The sequence below is a fragment of the Natrix helvetica genome (assembly GCF_964273705.1).
Source record: "Natrix helvetica genome assembly, chromosome: 1".
Classification (NCBI taxonomy): domain Eukaryota; kingdom Metazoa; phylum Chordata; class Lepidosauria; order Squamata; family Natricidae; genus Natrix; species Natrix helvetica.
In genome coordinates, this window is record NC_138548.1 from 364472707 (window position 1) to 364487839 (window position 15133).

General features: G+C 54.0%; 2 protein-coding genes across 5 annotated transcripts in view; one reads left to right on the forward strand and one right to left on the reverse strand.

The window, feature by feature from the left end:
- Positions 1-15133, reverse strand: part of LOC309384804 (uncharacterized protein) — a gene marked incomplete at its 3' end in the record, with an annotated part of 351454 nt that overhangs the window by 295170 nt on the left and 41151 nt on the right. The window lies entirely within an intron of this gene.
- The window catches only part of LOC309384826 (H-2 class II histocompatibility antigen, E-S beta chain-like), a 45720-nt gene that overhangs the window by 744 nt on the left and 29843 nt on the right, over positions 1-15133 (forward strand). For 2 of the 4 annotated variants that reach the window (XM_081938639.1, XM_081938638.1), the window contains exon 2: positions 13504-13776. In XM_081938639.1, coding sequence (XP_081794765.1) covers positions 13504-13776 — 273 coding nt within the window. Of the gene's footprint in view, positions 1-5089; positions 5215-12030; positions 12154-13503; positions 13777-15133 lie in introns of those variants that run through there. The other 2 variants (XM_081938636.1, XM_081938637.1) reach the window with 2 other exon arrangements.

Genomic DNA, 15133 nt, shown 5'->3' on the forward strand with positions numbered 1-15133 from the left:
GTGGCAGGGGGAGGTTACTGCAAAATCCCCATTGCCTCCCAATCAGCTGGAACTCAGGAGGCAGAGAAGAGATGGGGGCGGGGCCAGCCAGAGGTGGCATTTACCGGTTCTCCGAACTACTCAAACTTTCCGCTACCGGTTCTCCAGAACTGGTCAGAACCTGCTGAATACCAGCTCAGAATTGGGGGCTCTGAGTCGCTCCCCTCAATTGGCTCTCCAAAACTCCCCTTTGTGAAGGGGGCTGGAGACCCTCCCTTTGAAAGGCTTTGTGGGGGCTGCAGGGGGTATTTTTGGGGAGGGGGAAAAGGAGGGCCTTCTCTTGGCTTCCTCTCTTGAACATCACCCCCCCCCCTGAGATTAGAAGAGCCCCCACTCTAATACTCTTCCAGAAGGTGCTGAAGTCCCAGTTCTGCCAGAGGGGCTGGGGAACCCAGAGGGGGTGGAGCTCAATTATTGGCTCGTGTGATCTGCTGTTGGTGGGGGGGGGACGAGGGGGGTGATTTTATTATATTAATTTATCTGATTATTTTATTCATTTTATTGTTTTTTAATATGGTTTTTAAATTATGTAACCTCCTTGAGTAGCTATGGGCGAATAGGCAGCAGGATAAATTAAATGAATAAATTAAACAGGTGGGATCCCCGAGAATCCCCCCAAGGGAGGGAGTTGGGCTGGAGATTCGGGGGAAGAAGAAAAGTTGGGGTGACCCAGGGAAGGTGGGGATTGAAGGGCTGGGAGACCCCAGGAGTCTCAGTCTAGATGTCCTCACTGTGCCGCCTCCCCATGTTCCCCTCCCCCCAAAGGAAAAGAGACTGGGAATCGTATGGATATTAACATATTTTTTTTAGTATAAGACACTCCAAGATCTTCCACCCAGTTCCCCCCTCCAAGGTGTCATGGCTGACGAGGGCTAATCTTTGGGGAGGCCGAGGACTACAACTCCCCTCATCTCTAGGCAACAGGGTGTGTGTGTCAAGATACAGCCACATTCAGACAACACGCATGACCAGGTCAGGGAAGGGCCCTCCTGACCTCGGCTGCATTCAGACCAGGTGAAAGCTGCCTTCACCCAACCCTCAATGGCTCCTGTGGGAGGCTGTGGGGTCTCGGGGGCTTTTGGAGTTGTGGGAATCCAGCACGGTGGGCAGCTTCCTTCACAGCCTTTTAATGGCCTCCCCATCCCCAAACAACACGGCTCCGTCTCTTAGGGAAGGACGCTGAAAACGGATAATTTCAGAGATGGGGGGACTCCGATGCCTCTGCATGGATTCTCAAAGTACGAGGAAGGAACGGGGTGAAGGTGGACCTGGACATTTGTAGAATGGACAATCAAACTAGGGTGCTTAGCTGTTTCCCAGGAGCAGCTATCAAAGATGTGACTGAGGGGCTTATTAAAACAATGAAGTCCACAGAGTATTATCCCTTTTGCCTCTTTCATGTGGGGAGGAATGAAAAAGACCTTGGAAACGATGCCAAGAGCCTCGGAGCAGGTGGGCATGGGAGCCAAAGAGATGGGGGCCCAGGTGGTTTTCTCTTCCGTTCTCCCATAAAAGGGAACCATCCAAGGAGGGAATTCAAGCCTGTCTTAGGGGACGGTTCTCTTCAGGGAAATTGGGATTCTATTGTATCAAAATAAAGGTATTTAACATTCACAGCAGAGAAGACAGTCAGGAACATCCTGAGGTAAATCTCAAATGGTGCCCAGAAGGAAAAGGCGGGAAAAAAGGGAAACGCCCCCTTTCCACCCACACAGCCAATCAGAGCACAGATCCCCTCAGGCGGGAGCCCGCCCTCACTCAGCCACAACAGGGTGTTTGGGACCCTTGTGTACTTTCCTTCTCCAGCCGTTAAATTGAATATTTTAACATTTAAAATGTTGAAAAGAAAGAGACCTAACATGACTTGGCTTTTGTCCATTAGATAGATTTGTCGCTCTAGAAATGGCTGGTTACGTATTAATGTAATAATGTGTTGTTTAAATAAATAAAAAGCAGACTGAGTGGAAGAGGCGGAGGTGGAGATGGGCTACAACTCCTCTACACAGGCAACACAAGAAAAACGAAAACCTCCTTCGATGCATCTCAGTTAATAGGAAAGGGGGAAAAGGAGGAGGGAGCCCTGGGGGTATATTAGAAGCCCCCTGACCCAAAGTCCAATCGTCACTAAATGAACCCTGATAAGTCAAGGACTACTTTCTTCCATTTGCTTCAACTGAGGGAGAAAGGACTAGAGGACTTCTCTTAATCAGGTTGTTTGAGGAAGGTTACATGCCGTCTAGTTGGTTTCGATGTTTACTCACCCCATGGATAGACTTTCTCTGGGGAGACCCCTCCCCATCCCCCTTTTCTGGATCTTCTGAACACTGTCCTCCCCCTTTACTGCAACACAGTCCCTCCCCCTCCATGCTGGTCCCCCTTTTCCTCTCCTTCCTTCCATCTTTCCTCCACCAGAGCCTCCCCCAGAGAGCAGGGACGGTCTCCACACAAAGGGTCCGAAGGGGCAGAATTTCGTTTCTCCATCCCTCCATCGATTTCTTTCCTGGGCTCTCCAGGGTCTCCTCGGGGGTCAGGAAGGGCCCCTTCAGCCACTTCCAATGAGGCAGAGGAAGAAAGGGGCTGCCCCACCTGGAGGCTCAGCCATGGGGCGGAGGATGGCAGTCCCTGATCTGCCCTGATGAAGAATGGAGGCTTGTTGCCTGCTGGATCCTGGTCAGTTCCTCAGTTCCGCTTCGGAGGAGCCCAACGCTTCAGGATGGGGAAGCGAAACCCAAGCGCCTCTGCAGCTGTTGGGGGTCGGAGGAAGAAGTGCTGCTCTGTGTGTGTGTGTGTGTGTGTGTGTGTGTGTTGGGGGTGTCAGGAAGAACTCAGAGAAAATCAAAACCTTGCGGGGGAGGGGGAAGTATGAAAAGAGCCTGGAAGTTCTGCTTTGATCAGGAGAGTGATGGGCCTCCCACCAGAGTCTGCCTGGATCTGGGGCCACTTTTGTCTCACAATTTTGTGTGACAATTGTGGGAGAGGTTAAGACTCCGCAACCTCCTTCAGCTGCAGGGATCCAGTTCTGGCCTGCTGAGGCTGGTGGGGGTCAGGGTGGAGTTTGACCCCCCAATCCCTGGAAAGGATCCAGGCCACCTGAGGATACGCGCCCTGTGGGATGTCTGCCTGCTGCAGCTGGGAGAGGTTTGGGGGGCTCTGATCCCTGGCCTGATCTGGTATCACCAACCATTATTTTTATTTTATTTTATGTATTTGTCAATCTGTACAAGGTGATAGGTATTGGGACAGACGTGGAGATGATCTCATGAGATGAGTACAAATGGACGGATATAAATGAAGACATAGAATGAGGACATATCAGTGGGGAGAGAACGACAGCAGGAGCCCTTAGGGACCTCTTGGGAAACCTGTGAGGTCCAAGGTGGTCATTGAAGGCTAAAGAATTGGGGGTTTGAGGAACTAAGAAGGGAATCAGGTAGAGTGTTCCAGGCATTGACCACTCTGCTCCTGAAGTCGCATCTTCTGCCTTCGACTTTGGAGAGGTTTACTTCATATTATATTATTTTATCATCAGCCCTCAACAGTTGGCAGCTGCCCAGCCTCCCATGACCTCACCCAACTGAGAGAGATCAGCCTGGTTAGACTGAGGATGGGAGACCACCAGGAAGCCCCTGAGCTACTATATAGGCTAAAACTCCTCAAAGAAGCTCCAGGCCCTCCTCGAAGTCGCCTCCCTCAAAAGATTCACTTCCCATTCCTCTTTTAGCCTGGCCTGATCTCCCTCACTTGGGTAAGGTCATCTCTCCCCCTCCCCCCCTTTCTAGCAGCCAGCACAGTTTTGTTAAAAACAGATCATCCCTAACCAATCTTATTTCATTCCTCAACATAGTGACTAAATTATTAGACCTGTGAAATACTGTGGACATTGTATCCTTAGACTTCTGCAAGGCATTTGACCAAGTAGAGCACAACCTCCTTCTTGGTTAGCTAGTAAGGAGTGGGACAGAAGCATCTCCACCAGAGGGATTCCTAACTGGCTGACAAACCCTACCCAATGAGTAGTCCTTAATGGGTCTGCGTCTACCTGGAGGGAAGGAAGCAGTGGGGCACCCAGAGGTTCCCTCTTAGGCCCAGGACTCTTCCATATCTTCATAAACGACTTGGATGAGGGAACAGAAGGGGACACTAAGCAAGCAGGAATAGCCAATAAGAAGATGTCAGATAACCATTTGTCTGAAGGGATGTAGGGTTTCCTGCCTGGGGGGGTGGACTAGAAGACCTCCAAGGTCCCTTCCAACTCTGTTATTCTATTCTAAGGAGGGGGCTGGGAGGGACCCACGGATGCTGGGGAGCAGAGTGGGGGGAGAAAGGAGCTGAGATCCCCCCAAGAGAGACTTTGGGAAAGGGGTTGGAGGGCAGGAGAAGTGGGAGCTTCAAGGCCCAAATCCCTTTGGAGCCCCCAAAGCTTCTTCCGTTAAAAGAGGAAGGAGACGGAAAGCGAAAGAGGGAAACTGAGGCATTTTCAGACCTGAATCCACAAATGACACCAAAACTCCGTATAAGAAAAAGAATTTTGGCAGCTTCAGAAAATTCACTTTTTCTTCTGAATCTCAAACTTGAGGCTTTGAAAGTCAAGCAAGAGGGGAGCTTGGAGCCCTTTTGGGGAGCCCCTTAATTTGGGGAGGGGACCAAGGACCCCCGACCCCATAATCCCCGATTCCACAATCAGGACCTGGAGGGCGGGGGGGGGGGAGGCTTTGAGAGAAGGGCCTGGGAAATTAACTCCCCCAAACTCTCCCTTTTGTGCAGGGGGAGGGAGACCCTCCCTTTGAGGTGGTCCAGAATATTCTGAGGAGGGAAAAGGGGTCTTGGGCTGAATAAGCAACTTGAGTTTCTTCTCTGCGCCGAACTAAGTCTTCTATCGGGTGAAGTCAAGGGAGGCTCTGCCCGGAGACCGATGACGCTGCAGAAGGGAGGATTCCCATTGGTCCTCCTGCTCCTTCTGGACACTCCCACTTCCGAAGTCCGAGGGAAACTCCTCCTCCCCCCAATCCAGACCCCCCGATTCCGCCTCTGGGGCTGGAGGCATCGGCGTCTTTCTCCCCTCTCTTTGGGGCGCTTGTGGGGCGGCATCCATGGCTTTTCCTCGGCTCCCCCTGGTGCTGCTGGTGGGGGCGCTGGCCCGGATCCCCGGAAGCGAAGGGGGGAAGGAGACCCCCGGTAAGGAGGGCGCTGGGCGGGGGAGGAGGGGGTTGGGAAAGACCCCCGGAGGGGAAAGGAAACTGCTGGGTCTCCAGAGCCTCCAACAGCCTCGATCTCTGCGTGGTTTCCTCCCCCTTCCTCCCCACATTCACCCCCAGGAGGACAGAGAGGGACCCCTCCCCCCCGTTCCCCGATGGTAGCCGAGGTGGGGGTCTCAGCCGGGCCTCTCTCTCGCCCCTCCCCAAGTGCCTGGGTGGGAGTGGGCTGCCTGGAGAGAGGAAGGGAAGGGAAAGCGAAAGCGAGAGAGGGAAAATGAGGCTGGATCCTCTCCCCAGCTCCCCCTTCACACGGGAACCCCTGAATTTGGGGAGGAGGCCAAGAACCCCCCACCCACCCCCCATAATCCCCCATTGCTCAATCTGGGCCTGGAGGGGGAGGGGGAACTGAGGGGGGATATTGGGGGCTCTGAGTTGCTTCTCCGGAACTGGGTCCCCTTTGTGAAAGGGGCTGGAAACCCTCCCTTTGAAGGGATCTTGAGGGGCTGCAGGGGATGATATTTTGGGATTCCCCCCCCTTTCTTTCCTCCCTCCCCCCACTAGACACCCTCCCCCCCCCCAGCAAGTCTGCCTTCCTCTCTGGGACTGAGAGAGTCCCCTTTCCCTCCTCCAGGGAGCGTCTTCCTCCAGTCTCTCACGGAAGACCTCCAGCCACCCTCCCTTCTTCCGTGGGACCCTCCTCCTTTCCTAGCGGCTGGGAGCGATGGGCCCTGGAGTCCCTCCTGACAGCCTTCCTCCTCCCCCTCCCCCTCACAGCCCATTTCCTGGCCCAGACGAAGGACCAGGGCCGCTTCCTCAACGGGACGCAGCGGCTGCGGTTCCTCTTCAGATGAGTCTACCCACCAAAAAGGGGGGTGGGAGGGGGTTGCTGCGAAGGAGAGAAAGGGAGAGTGGGGAGGGAGGGAGGGGAAAGGTGAAAGGTGAAAGGTAGGAAGGACCACAAACCTGGCACTAGACGCAGCTCCAGAGGATACCTTGAAAGAGCACAGCAATCCAGGGATGGAAGGGACCTGGAGGTCATCTAGTCCAACCCCCTCCTCCAGCAGGAGATTGTTAAAGTGAGTTTCTGTCTTTTGACCCCCCTCAGTCACATTACTCCCCACTAAGCCACGCCCACAGAACCGGTAGGAAATAAATGGATTTCACCCCTGCATCCCTACGGAGATTCCCCCGTGAAGGGGGAGGGGCTGGGGAGAGGATCCGGCAGGATCAGGAGGGATCCCTGCAGATCCTCTCCGCCTCTTCCTGCCTGGACTGTCAGCTGAGGGTTTTCCTGGCTTCCCTTCGGATTGGGGTGAGTGTGGGACCCCCAAGTCCTGGCTGGCTGTGGGGCTGCCTGTTAGATATTAGCATATATCGTAGTAAGTCTCCCCTCTGGTCCGCTGCTACAGCGGGAAACAGGTATCATTCTGATTGGTCGAGGGGCGTACCCGATCCCTATAAAAGGGGAACCCTCCGACCACAGAGCAAGCTGGATCATTACTACTACTAATAAAGAGCTGTTGAGTCACTACGTGTCCGCAGTCTGTCTCTCGTTGCCCAGATCTAACATTGGCGACGAGGGTGGGATCGAGAGGCAGATAGGACGAAGAACGCTACCTCCAGAATCTCCGGATTTGATCCAGCCCAGGAATTCGGCAGAAATTCCGGCAGCCATCTCAGATCACCGCAGCGCGGCAAATTCAAACAGAGAAGATGGCGATGCATGCTCCCCCCCGCTCCTTTCGACCCAGCAAACGACGAATGGGAAGCCTTCATGATTCGTTTCGAGTGTTTCCTCGAAGCAAACGAATACACGGGGATCACCGACGCGAGGAAGAAAAACATCTTCCTCGGCTACTGTGGAAAGGAAGTCTTCAATACGGCCAGAGACCTCACCGCGCCTACTCCAATACAGGCAGTATCGTGGACGGCGTTGCAACAGGCCCTGCAAACTCATTACGCGCCAAAACCTTCCCGCCATGTCTGCCGCAAGGAATTCAACACGAGGAACCAAAAGGCGGGAGAATCCATCAATCAATATGTTGCAGCCCTACGAAAAGCAGCAACTCACTGCGAGTTCAGGGATCTGGACGAGCACATCTTAGCGCAGCTCATCTGTGGGTTAAGAGACATTTCTCTACAGAAGAAGCTGTTGGCAAACCCGAATTTAACCCTACAGATAGCGCTGAACGAAGCAAGAGCGTCAGAGTCAGCAGAGAAATCATCGGTGACCATACAACGAGGGGCCAACGTAAACCAGCCAGCACCGAGGCAAACCAGAGTACACTACGAGGACACAAGCCCCGACTACGAGAATCCCGAGTTCGAGGACAGTCACATGATGCGGAGCAGTCACATGAGGCCTGGGGGGAGACCCGGATCCCGTTTGCCGCCCTGCGCAAGTTGCGGAGGGAATCACCCCAGGTCTACTTGTAGGTTCAGGAACGTTGTTTGTTCGCACTGCAACAAACTTGGGCACATTGCACGGGTGTGCCGGAGCGGAGTCCCTGCCTCATGGCAGCCACCCATATACCGCCAACAGAAGCCCAACCCAGGGGTTTGGCGGAATCAGAAAGGGCGCCCAGAGAGAAATCCACAAGTGTATACCCAGAGAGAAAATTCCCAAAGAGCTGAGCGAGCGTATCCCCAGAGAGATTACTCACAAGGAGCTGAGCGAGCGTATCCCCAGAGAGACTACACACAAAGAGCTGAAAGAGCGTTCTATCAAGACGCTCAACGAGAGTATTTTCAGGATGAAGACGATGAGATAGAGTTGACCCAGAGAGAGGAGTTGCGAACGTATCTCACCACAATACATCAGGTCCGCCCTAAGCGACCAAAAAGGCTGAAGGTCACAGTCCTCTTGGAGGGCTCACCCTGCGAGCTAGAAGTTGACACAGGATCGACCCTGACGATCATTTCATGGGCATCCATGAAACAGGCTATCCCTAGCCTCAGAAAGAGCCAACTCCGCGCTCCAGACGTCCTACTGCGAGACTACCAGGGGAACTAAGTCCCCATCGTGGGCCAAGGCACATTCCACATCCGTTTCAGGAACATCGAAGCCCAGCTGCCCGTGACCATCGCCAGCGCGCCATTACAGAACCTTCTGGGGCTTGATTGGTTTGAAGCCCTGGGGTTAGAAGTCACCGGAATCAACGCCGTGAGAAACAGCAGCGCTGATCAGATTTTTAAGGAGTTCGAGGACGTGTTCAGCCCCGGTCTTGGTAAGTATGTGGGTAAACCAATATCATTCAATTTAGACCCCAAAGTGGCGCCAATCCGACTTAAACCGAGACGAGTGCCTTTTGCACTCCGCCCAAAAATAGATAAGGAAATAGATAAGTTAGTGGAGCAAGGAATCCTTGAGCCGGTAGATCACGCGCACTGGGAAACACCCATCGTGACCCCAGTCAAACCAGACGGATCAGTCCGCATCTGCGCGGACTATAAATGCACAATTAATGTCGCGCTACAACAGAGCGCATATCCTGTGCCTGTAGTACAGCACTTATTGCACTCGTTGGGGCCAGGAAAGGTATTTGCTAAGTTAGACATGGCACAAGCTTACCAGCAACTGCCAGTTGATAGCGCCACAGCGGAGGCCCAAACTATAGTGACGCATAGAGGAGCATTCAAATGCAACCGGCTACAATTCGGCGTGAGCATTGCCCCAGGATTGTTCCAGAGCGTCATGGAACGACTTTTGCAAGGGATACCGGGAGTCGTCCACTATTTTGACGACATCTTGGTGTCCGCTGCAAACGAGGAGCAATTAAATAAAAGAGTCAGAACTGTTTTGGCCAGAATCAGAGAAAAGGGTCTCCGCCTTAAAAAGGAAAAATGCCAAATTAACGTGCCTAGCGTAGAATTCCTGGGTTATAGAATCGATGGTCAGGGAATACACCCCACTTCAAAGAAAATTAAGGCGATCCAGGACGCCCCCACACCACGAAATCAGACCGAGTTGCAGGCCTTCCTCGGATTACTTAACTTCTACAGCGTTTTTCTGAGGCAGAAGGCGACCGTTGCTGAGCCACTACACCGTCTACTCCAGAGGAACGCACCATGGAAATGGGGTCGATCTGAAGCGGCAGCTTTCGCCGGGGTAAAGCGCCTGCTCACCACTGACTCACTGCTTGTTCAATACAGCCAGACCCTACCGCTGGTATTGACCTGCGACACATCACCTTTCGGAGTTGGAGCAGTCCTCAGCCACAGGATGCCCGACGGAAAAGAAGCACCCATCGCCTTCTACTCCAGAACTCTTTCATCGGCCGAAAGGAATTACAGCCAAATGGACAGGGAAGCGCTGGCTGCTGTAGCTGGAGTAAAGCGTTTCCACGAATACCTCTACGGCCGCGATTTTGAACTAATTACAGATCACAAACCGTTGTTGGGACTTTTGGCGGGAAACCGCCCCACCCCGATCTCCCTTTCTCCACGCATGACCAGGTGGACTGTTTTCCTGGCTGCGTATTCATACAAATTGATTCATCGACCGGGCTCCACTCTCGGACACGCAGACGCACTCAGCCGTTGCCCATTACCTGACATTCTGCCAGACCCCACTCCAGAAGTACCGGTATTGCTCATTGACTGTTTGGACTCTGGACCGGTTTCTTCATACGACGTTGCAAGATTCTCCTCTAAAGACAATGTAATAAAGCAAGTTCAAACTTGGGTTTGGAGGGGGTGGCCGAAAGGAAACGTGGGCCCGGAATTCAAAATGTTTTGGTCAAAACGGGACGAACTCTCAGTGTTACAAGGTTGTTTATTGTGGGGGGATCGAGTTGTTATTCCGTATGTTTTACGTAGGAATGTATTAGAGGCTTTACATGTGGGTCATCCGGGGATTGTTAGAATGAAGGCGTTAGCAAGAAGTTACGTTTGGTGGCCAAACATGGACAAAGAAATAGAAGAGTGGGTGGCCACTTGCAACCCATGCCAGGAATCGAGACCAGCACCCCCGGAAGCGCCCGCCACAGAATGGGAGAAACCTAAAGCACCCTGGTCGCGAATACACATCGATTTCGCAGGGCCATTCCAAGGTCAGACTTTCCTTATCGTTGTGGATGCATACTCAAAATGGCTAGATGTAGTCCTAATGACTTCAACCACGGCAGAGGCAGTCATTAAGGTTCTACGGCGACTTTTCGCCACTCATGGCCTGCCCGACCTCCTAGTCTCCGATAACGGGCCCCAATTCACGGCCATGCATTTCGAAACGTTTTTAGCAGGTCAGGGAATTCGGCATGCCCTCGTCGCGCCATTCCATCCGGCATCAAACGGACAGGCGGAGAGAATGGTGCGATTCGCAAAAGAGGCCCTCGCTAGGATGGGTCCAGGTGATTGGCAAACACGCATTGACCATTACCTCCTAATTCAGCATATTACCCCAAGCGCAACGACGGGTAGGAGTCCTGCTGAACTACTTATGGGCCGCCGTCTACGGTCTCACCTGGACCGTCTTCACCCAAATTACTCTGCCACAGCTCCCCCAGACTCCACAAGTAAAATTCGGTCTTTCAGCATAGGGGATTCAGTATACGCCCACAACTATGCAGGGGGAACATTGTGGATGCCGGCAAGGGTCATTGGCATCACGGGTCCACGATCGTATTTGCTGGAACTAGAAGATGGGCGAAACTGGAAAAGGCACATCGATCAACTTCGGGGTCGCCTAGCACACTCAGACCTTCGAAACGAAGACGAGATTTCCCTGCCTACAGAAAGTCAACCACGCGAGAGCCCCATCATAGAAAACCACGACACCTGCGAACCAAGCTTGGAACAAGAAAACACGCACGAAGCAGAGCAAACCCCAGACAACGCAACCGAGCAGACTCCAGAACGCCTTAGCAACGAAGGCACAAAACCTCCCGAACGTGAAACAGGAAAAGCACCCGATCCTGCAACCACTTCTAACCAGCCCGAACTACGACGCTCCTCCCGAGCAAGACAAACACCCACATACCTAAAAGACTATGTTACCTACCGCAACGTTCCATCTAGGAGGGGAGGGGTGTTAGATATTAGCATATATCGTAGTAAGTCTCCCCTCTGGTCCGCTGCTACAGCGGGAAACAGGTATCGTTCTGATTGGTCGAGGGGCGTACCCGATCCCTATAAAAGGGGAACCCTCCGACCACAGAGCAAGCTGGATCATTACTACTACTAATAAAGAGCTGTTAAGTCACTACGTGTCCGCAGTCTGTCTCTCGTTGCCCAGATCTAACACTGCCCCTCCCCACTTGTCACCCGGGGCAGCTGTTTTGGGGGCTCCCTCCTTCCATACTGAGCGGGGGGGGGGGGGAGAGCCCAGAAGGACCCCTCGAGCTCTGGATCCACTTCGCCCTTCTGGAGTCTCCGCAGCTCTAGGCTGGGCTCCCTCTGGGCACTGTGGGAACTCAAAGGGCATCTAGTCCACCCCTCCAGGCGCACAGAGGAAGAGAGATTGGATGAGAATCGGGGGGGGGGGGGATGGGGCAAAAGGAAGTCCACATTCCCCTCCGGAGCTGGTATGAAACAGCCCCCTCGAATGCAGCCCCCCCCCCGACTGAAATTACCCCCCTCCCCCTTTCTCCGCTTCTCTCTCTGCGCCGAACTAAGTCTTCTATCGGGTGAAGTCAAGGGAGGCTCTGCCCGGAGACCGATGACGCTGCAGAAGGGAGGATTCCCATTGGTCCTTCTGCTCCTTCTGGACACTCCCACTTCCGAAGTCCGAGGGAAACTTCTCCTCCCCCCAATCCAGACCCCCCCGATTCCGCCTCTGGGGCTGGAGGCATCGGCGTCTCTCTCCTCTCTCTTTGGGGCGCTTGTGGGGCGGCATCCATGGCTTTTCCTGGGCTCCCCCTGATGCTGCTGGTGGGGGCGCTGGCCCGGATCCCCGGAAGCGAAGGGGAGAAGGAGACTCCCGGTAAGGAGGGGGCTGGGCGGGGGAGGAGGGGGTTGGGGGGAGGAGGAGGTTGGGAAAGACCCCCGGAGGGGGAAGGAAACTGCTGGGTCTCCAGAGCCTCCAACAGTCCCGATCTCTGCGTGGTCTCCTCCCCCTTCCTCCCCACATTCCCCCCCCCCCAGGAGGATAGAGAGGGACCGCTTTCCCACGATTGTAGCCGAGGTGGGGGTCGCAACCCCCCCCCCACCCAGTGCCTGGGTGGGAGTGGGCTGCCTGGAGAGAGGAAGGGAAGGAAAAGCGAAAGCGAAAGAGGGAAAGTGAGGCATTTTCAGCCCTGAATCCCCAGAAGGAAAAAGATTCATTTGAGCAAAAGGATTTTGGCTTCTTCAGAAACTTCCACTTTTTCTTCTGAATCTCAAATTTGAGGCTTTGAAGGTCAGGCAAGAGGGGGGCTTCCGTCCCTTCTGGGGGAGCCCCTGAATTTGGGGAGGAGACTAAGAACCCCCCCCCCATAATCCCCCATGGCGCCATCGGGACCTGGAGGGGGAGGGGGTAAGTGAGAGAAGGGGATTTGGAGGCTCTGAGTCGCTCCTCTCAATTGGCTCTCAAAAACTCCCCTTTGTGAGGGGGGCTGGAGACCCTCCCTTTGAGAGGCTCTTGGGGGAGGCTGTAGGGGGTCTTTTGGGGGAGGGGGCTAGGAAACAGGTGGGATCCCCGAGGATCCCCCCAAGGGAGGGAGTTGGGCAGGAGATTAGGGGCAAAGAAGAAAAGTTGGGGCGACCCAGGGAAGGTGGGGGTTGAAGGGCTGGGAGACCCCAGGAGTCTCAGTCTAGATGTCCTCATTGTGCCCCCTCCCCATGTTCCCCTCCCCCCAAAGGAAGAGAGGGGGGGAGATATGGATATTATTACCTTCCCTCCAGCCCCTCCCCCCATCATTCCTCCCCCTTTAGACCCAACGTTCCCTGCTCGACCAGCTGAGCTTCTGCCTGCCTTTTCCCACCCTGGGAGGATGGAGGGGGGGTCCACCAGGAGGCTCCTCCCTCCCCTCCCCCTCTTTCTTTCCTGCCCCATCCCCCCCAAAAAACCCCTTCCGGCCAGTAAGTCTGCCTTCCTCTCTGGGACTGAGAGGGTCCCCTTTCCCTCCTCCAGGGGGCGTCTTTCTCCAGTCTCTCACGGAAGACCTCTAGCCCCCCCTCCCTTCTTTCGTGGGACCCTCCTCCTTTCATAGCGGCTGGGAGCGTCTTACGCCTGACTCTCCCGGAAGTTCCCCCGCCATCCTCCCTTCCCGAGTGGATCCCCCCTTTGCTGGTGGCTGGGAACGATGGGCCCTGGAGTCCCTCCTGACAGTCCTCCTCCTCCTCCCCCTCCCAGCCCATTTCCTGCACCAGACGAAGTCCGAGTGCCGCTTCCTCAACGGGACGCAGCGGGTGAGGTTCCTGTCCAGGGACTTCTACGACCGGCAGGAATACGCCCGCTTCGACAGCGACCTCGGGGAGTACGTGGCCGTCACGGAGTTTGGGAAGGTGGATGCGGACTATTGGAACAGCGATAAGCAGATCCTGCAGTACAAGAAGGCCGCTGTGGATCGCTTCTGCCGGCACAACTACGAGATGGCCCAGAAGGAGCAGATGGTTGGCCGGAGAGGTGAGTCCGAGGGGAGTTTGGGGGAGGGGATGCGGACTATTGGAACAGCAATAAGCAGATCCTGCAGTACGAGAAGGCCCGAGGGGATCGCTTCTGCCGACAGGGCTACAAGGTGGGCAGCTATGAGGCGCCCAAGGCTGATTGCCCAGAGAGGTGAGTCCGAGGGGAGGGGGGAGTCTGGGGACGGGGGAGTTTGTGGGGAGGGGGAGTGTGGGGGGAGTGTGGGGGGAGGGGGGAGTCTGGTGGGAGGGGGGAGTTTGTGGGGAGGGGATGTGGGGACCCCCCTTTTCCTTCCCTCCCCTTGAGGGAGACTCTCCCGGGTGAAGTTTTCCTCCTTAGTTCTCCTCCTCCTCCTCCCTCCAATTCTCCCTCTGACCCTCATTCATTCCCACAACTCCCCCCTTCTCCTCCCCCCCAAGGACCCCAAACCTTCCCCTCCCCAGAATCTGGGACCCCCTGGATCCCCCCCAATAGATCACATCTCTTCATCCACCAACCTTTAGAACTCAGGAAAGTAAAGTAAAATAAATAAATACATGAAACTAAATCAACAAATTAAAATTAAATGAATAAATGAAAATGACTTCTGAGCTGACTTTTCTCTCCGGAGAGATCCAGGCGTCTCCTTCCCCCGAGGGGCCAAGGCTTTTCTCTGGCCACCAAGAGAGGCTCTCAGCCTTTCCTGAACTCTCCCCAAAATCAATTCAGCCTCGATTCCTCTGGGAAAAATCCCCTCTGAGTCTTATGCTTCTTGTTCAATGAACCCCAACAAAGGAGCATCTCACTAATTGCAATACTTTAACCCCAAACCTTCCAAAATTACCATCGATTCTACGGGTGCTTCATCAGAAAGAAATGTTTAACTCTGGGTCACATTTTCTACTGCATTCCGCATTAAAGTTGATATTAAAAATAAACCTTGAATTATCACCGTGTGAGGGAGACAAAATGTATTGGGTGTTCCTGCTGTTTTAAACTGAGAGGTCTCCAAATGTCGATTAAATTAAATTCCTGGATGGACAGAAGGAGAAAGTGGTGTCTCGGAGGAGGGTGGGGGTGTTTAAAATTTTTAAAAATGGGACTTCTGTTGGGTGTGTGGAGGAAATGATAGGCAGTGATGATCCCTGCAGCCTGGAACAGCTGATAGGTGGAATTCCAGGAGGTTTTTAAGAAGAGGTTGGACAGCCACTTGTCTGAAATGTTACAGGGTTTCCTGCCTGAGCAGGGGGTTAGACTAGAAGACCTCCAAGGTCCCTTCCAACTCTGCTATTCTGCTGTGGGATTTGCCTATTTTGACGATTCTTCCCTTTTGATGAGGTCACCTGATCCCAACCAGGAAGGATTTAGGTTTCCCCAT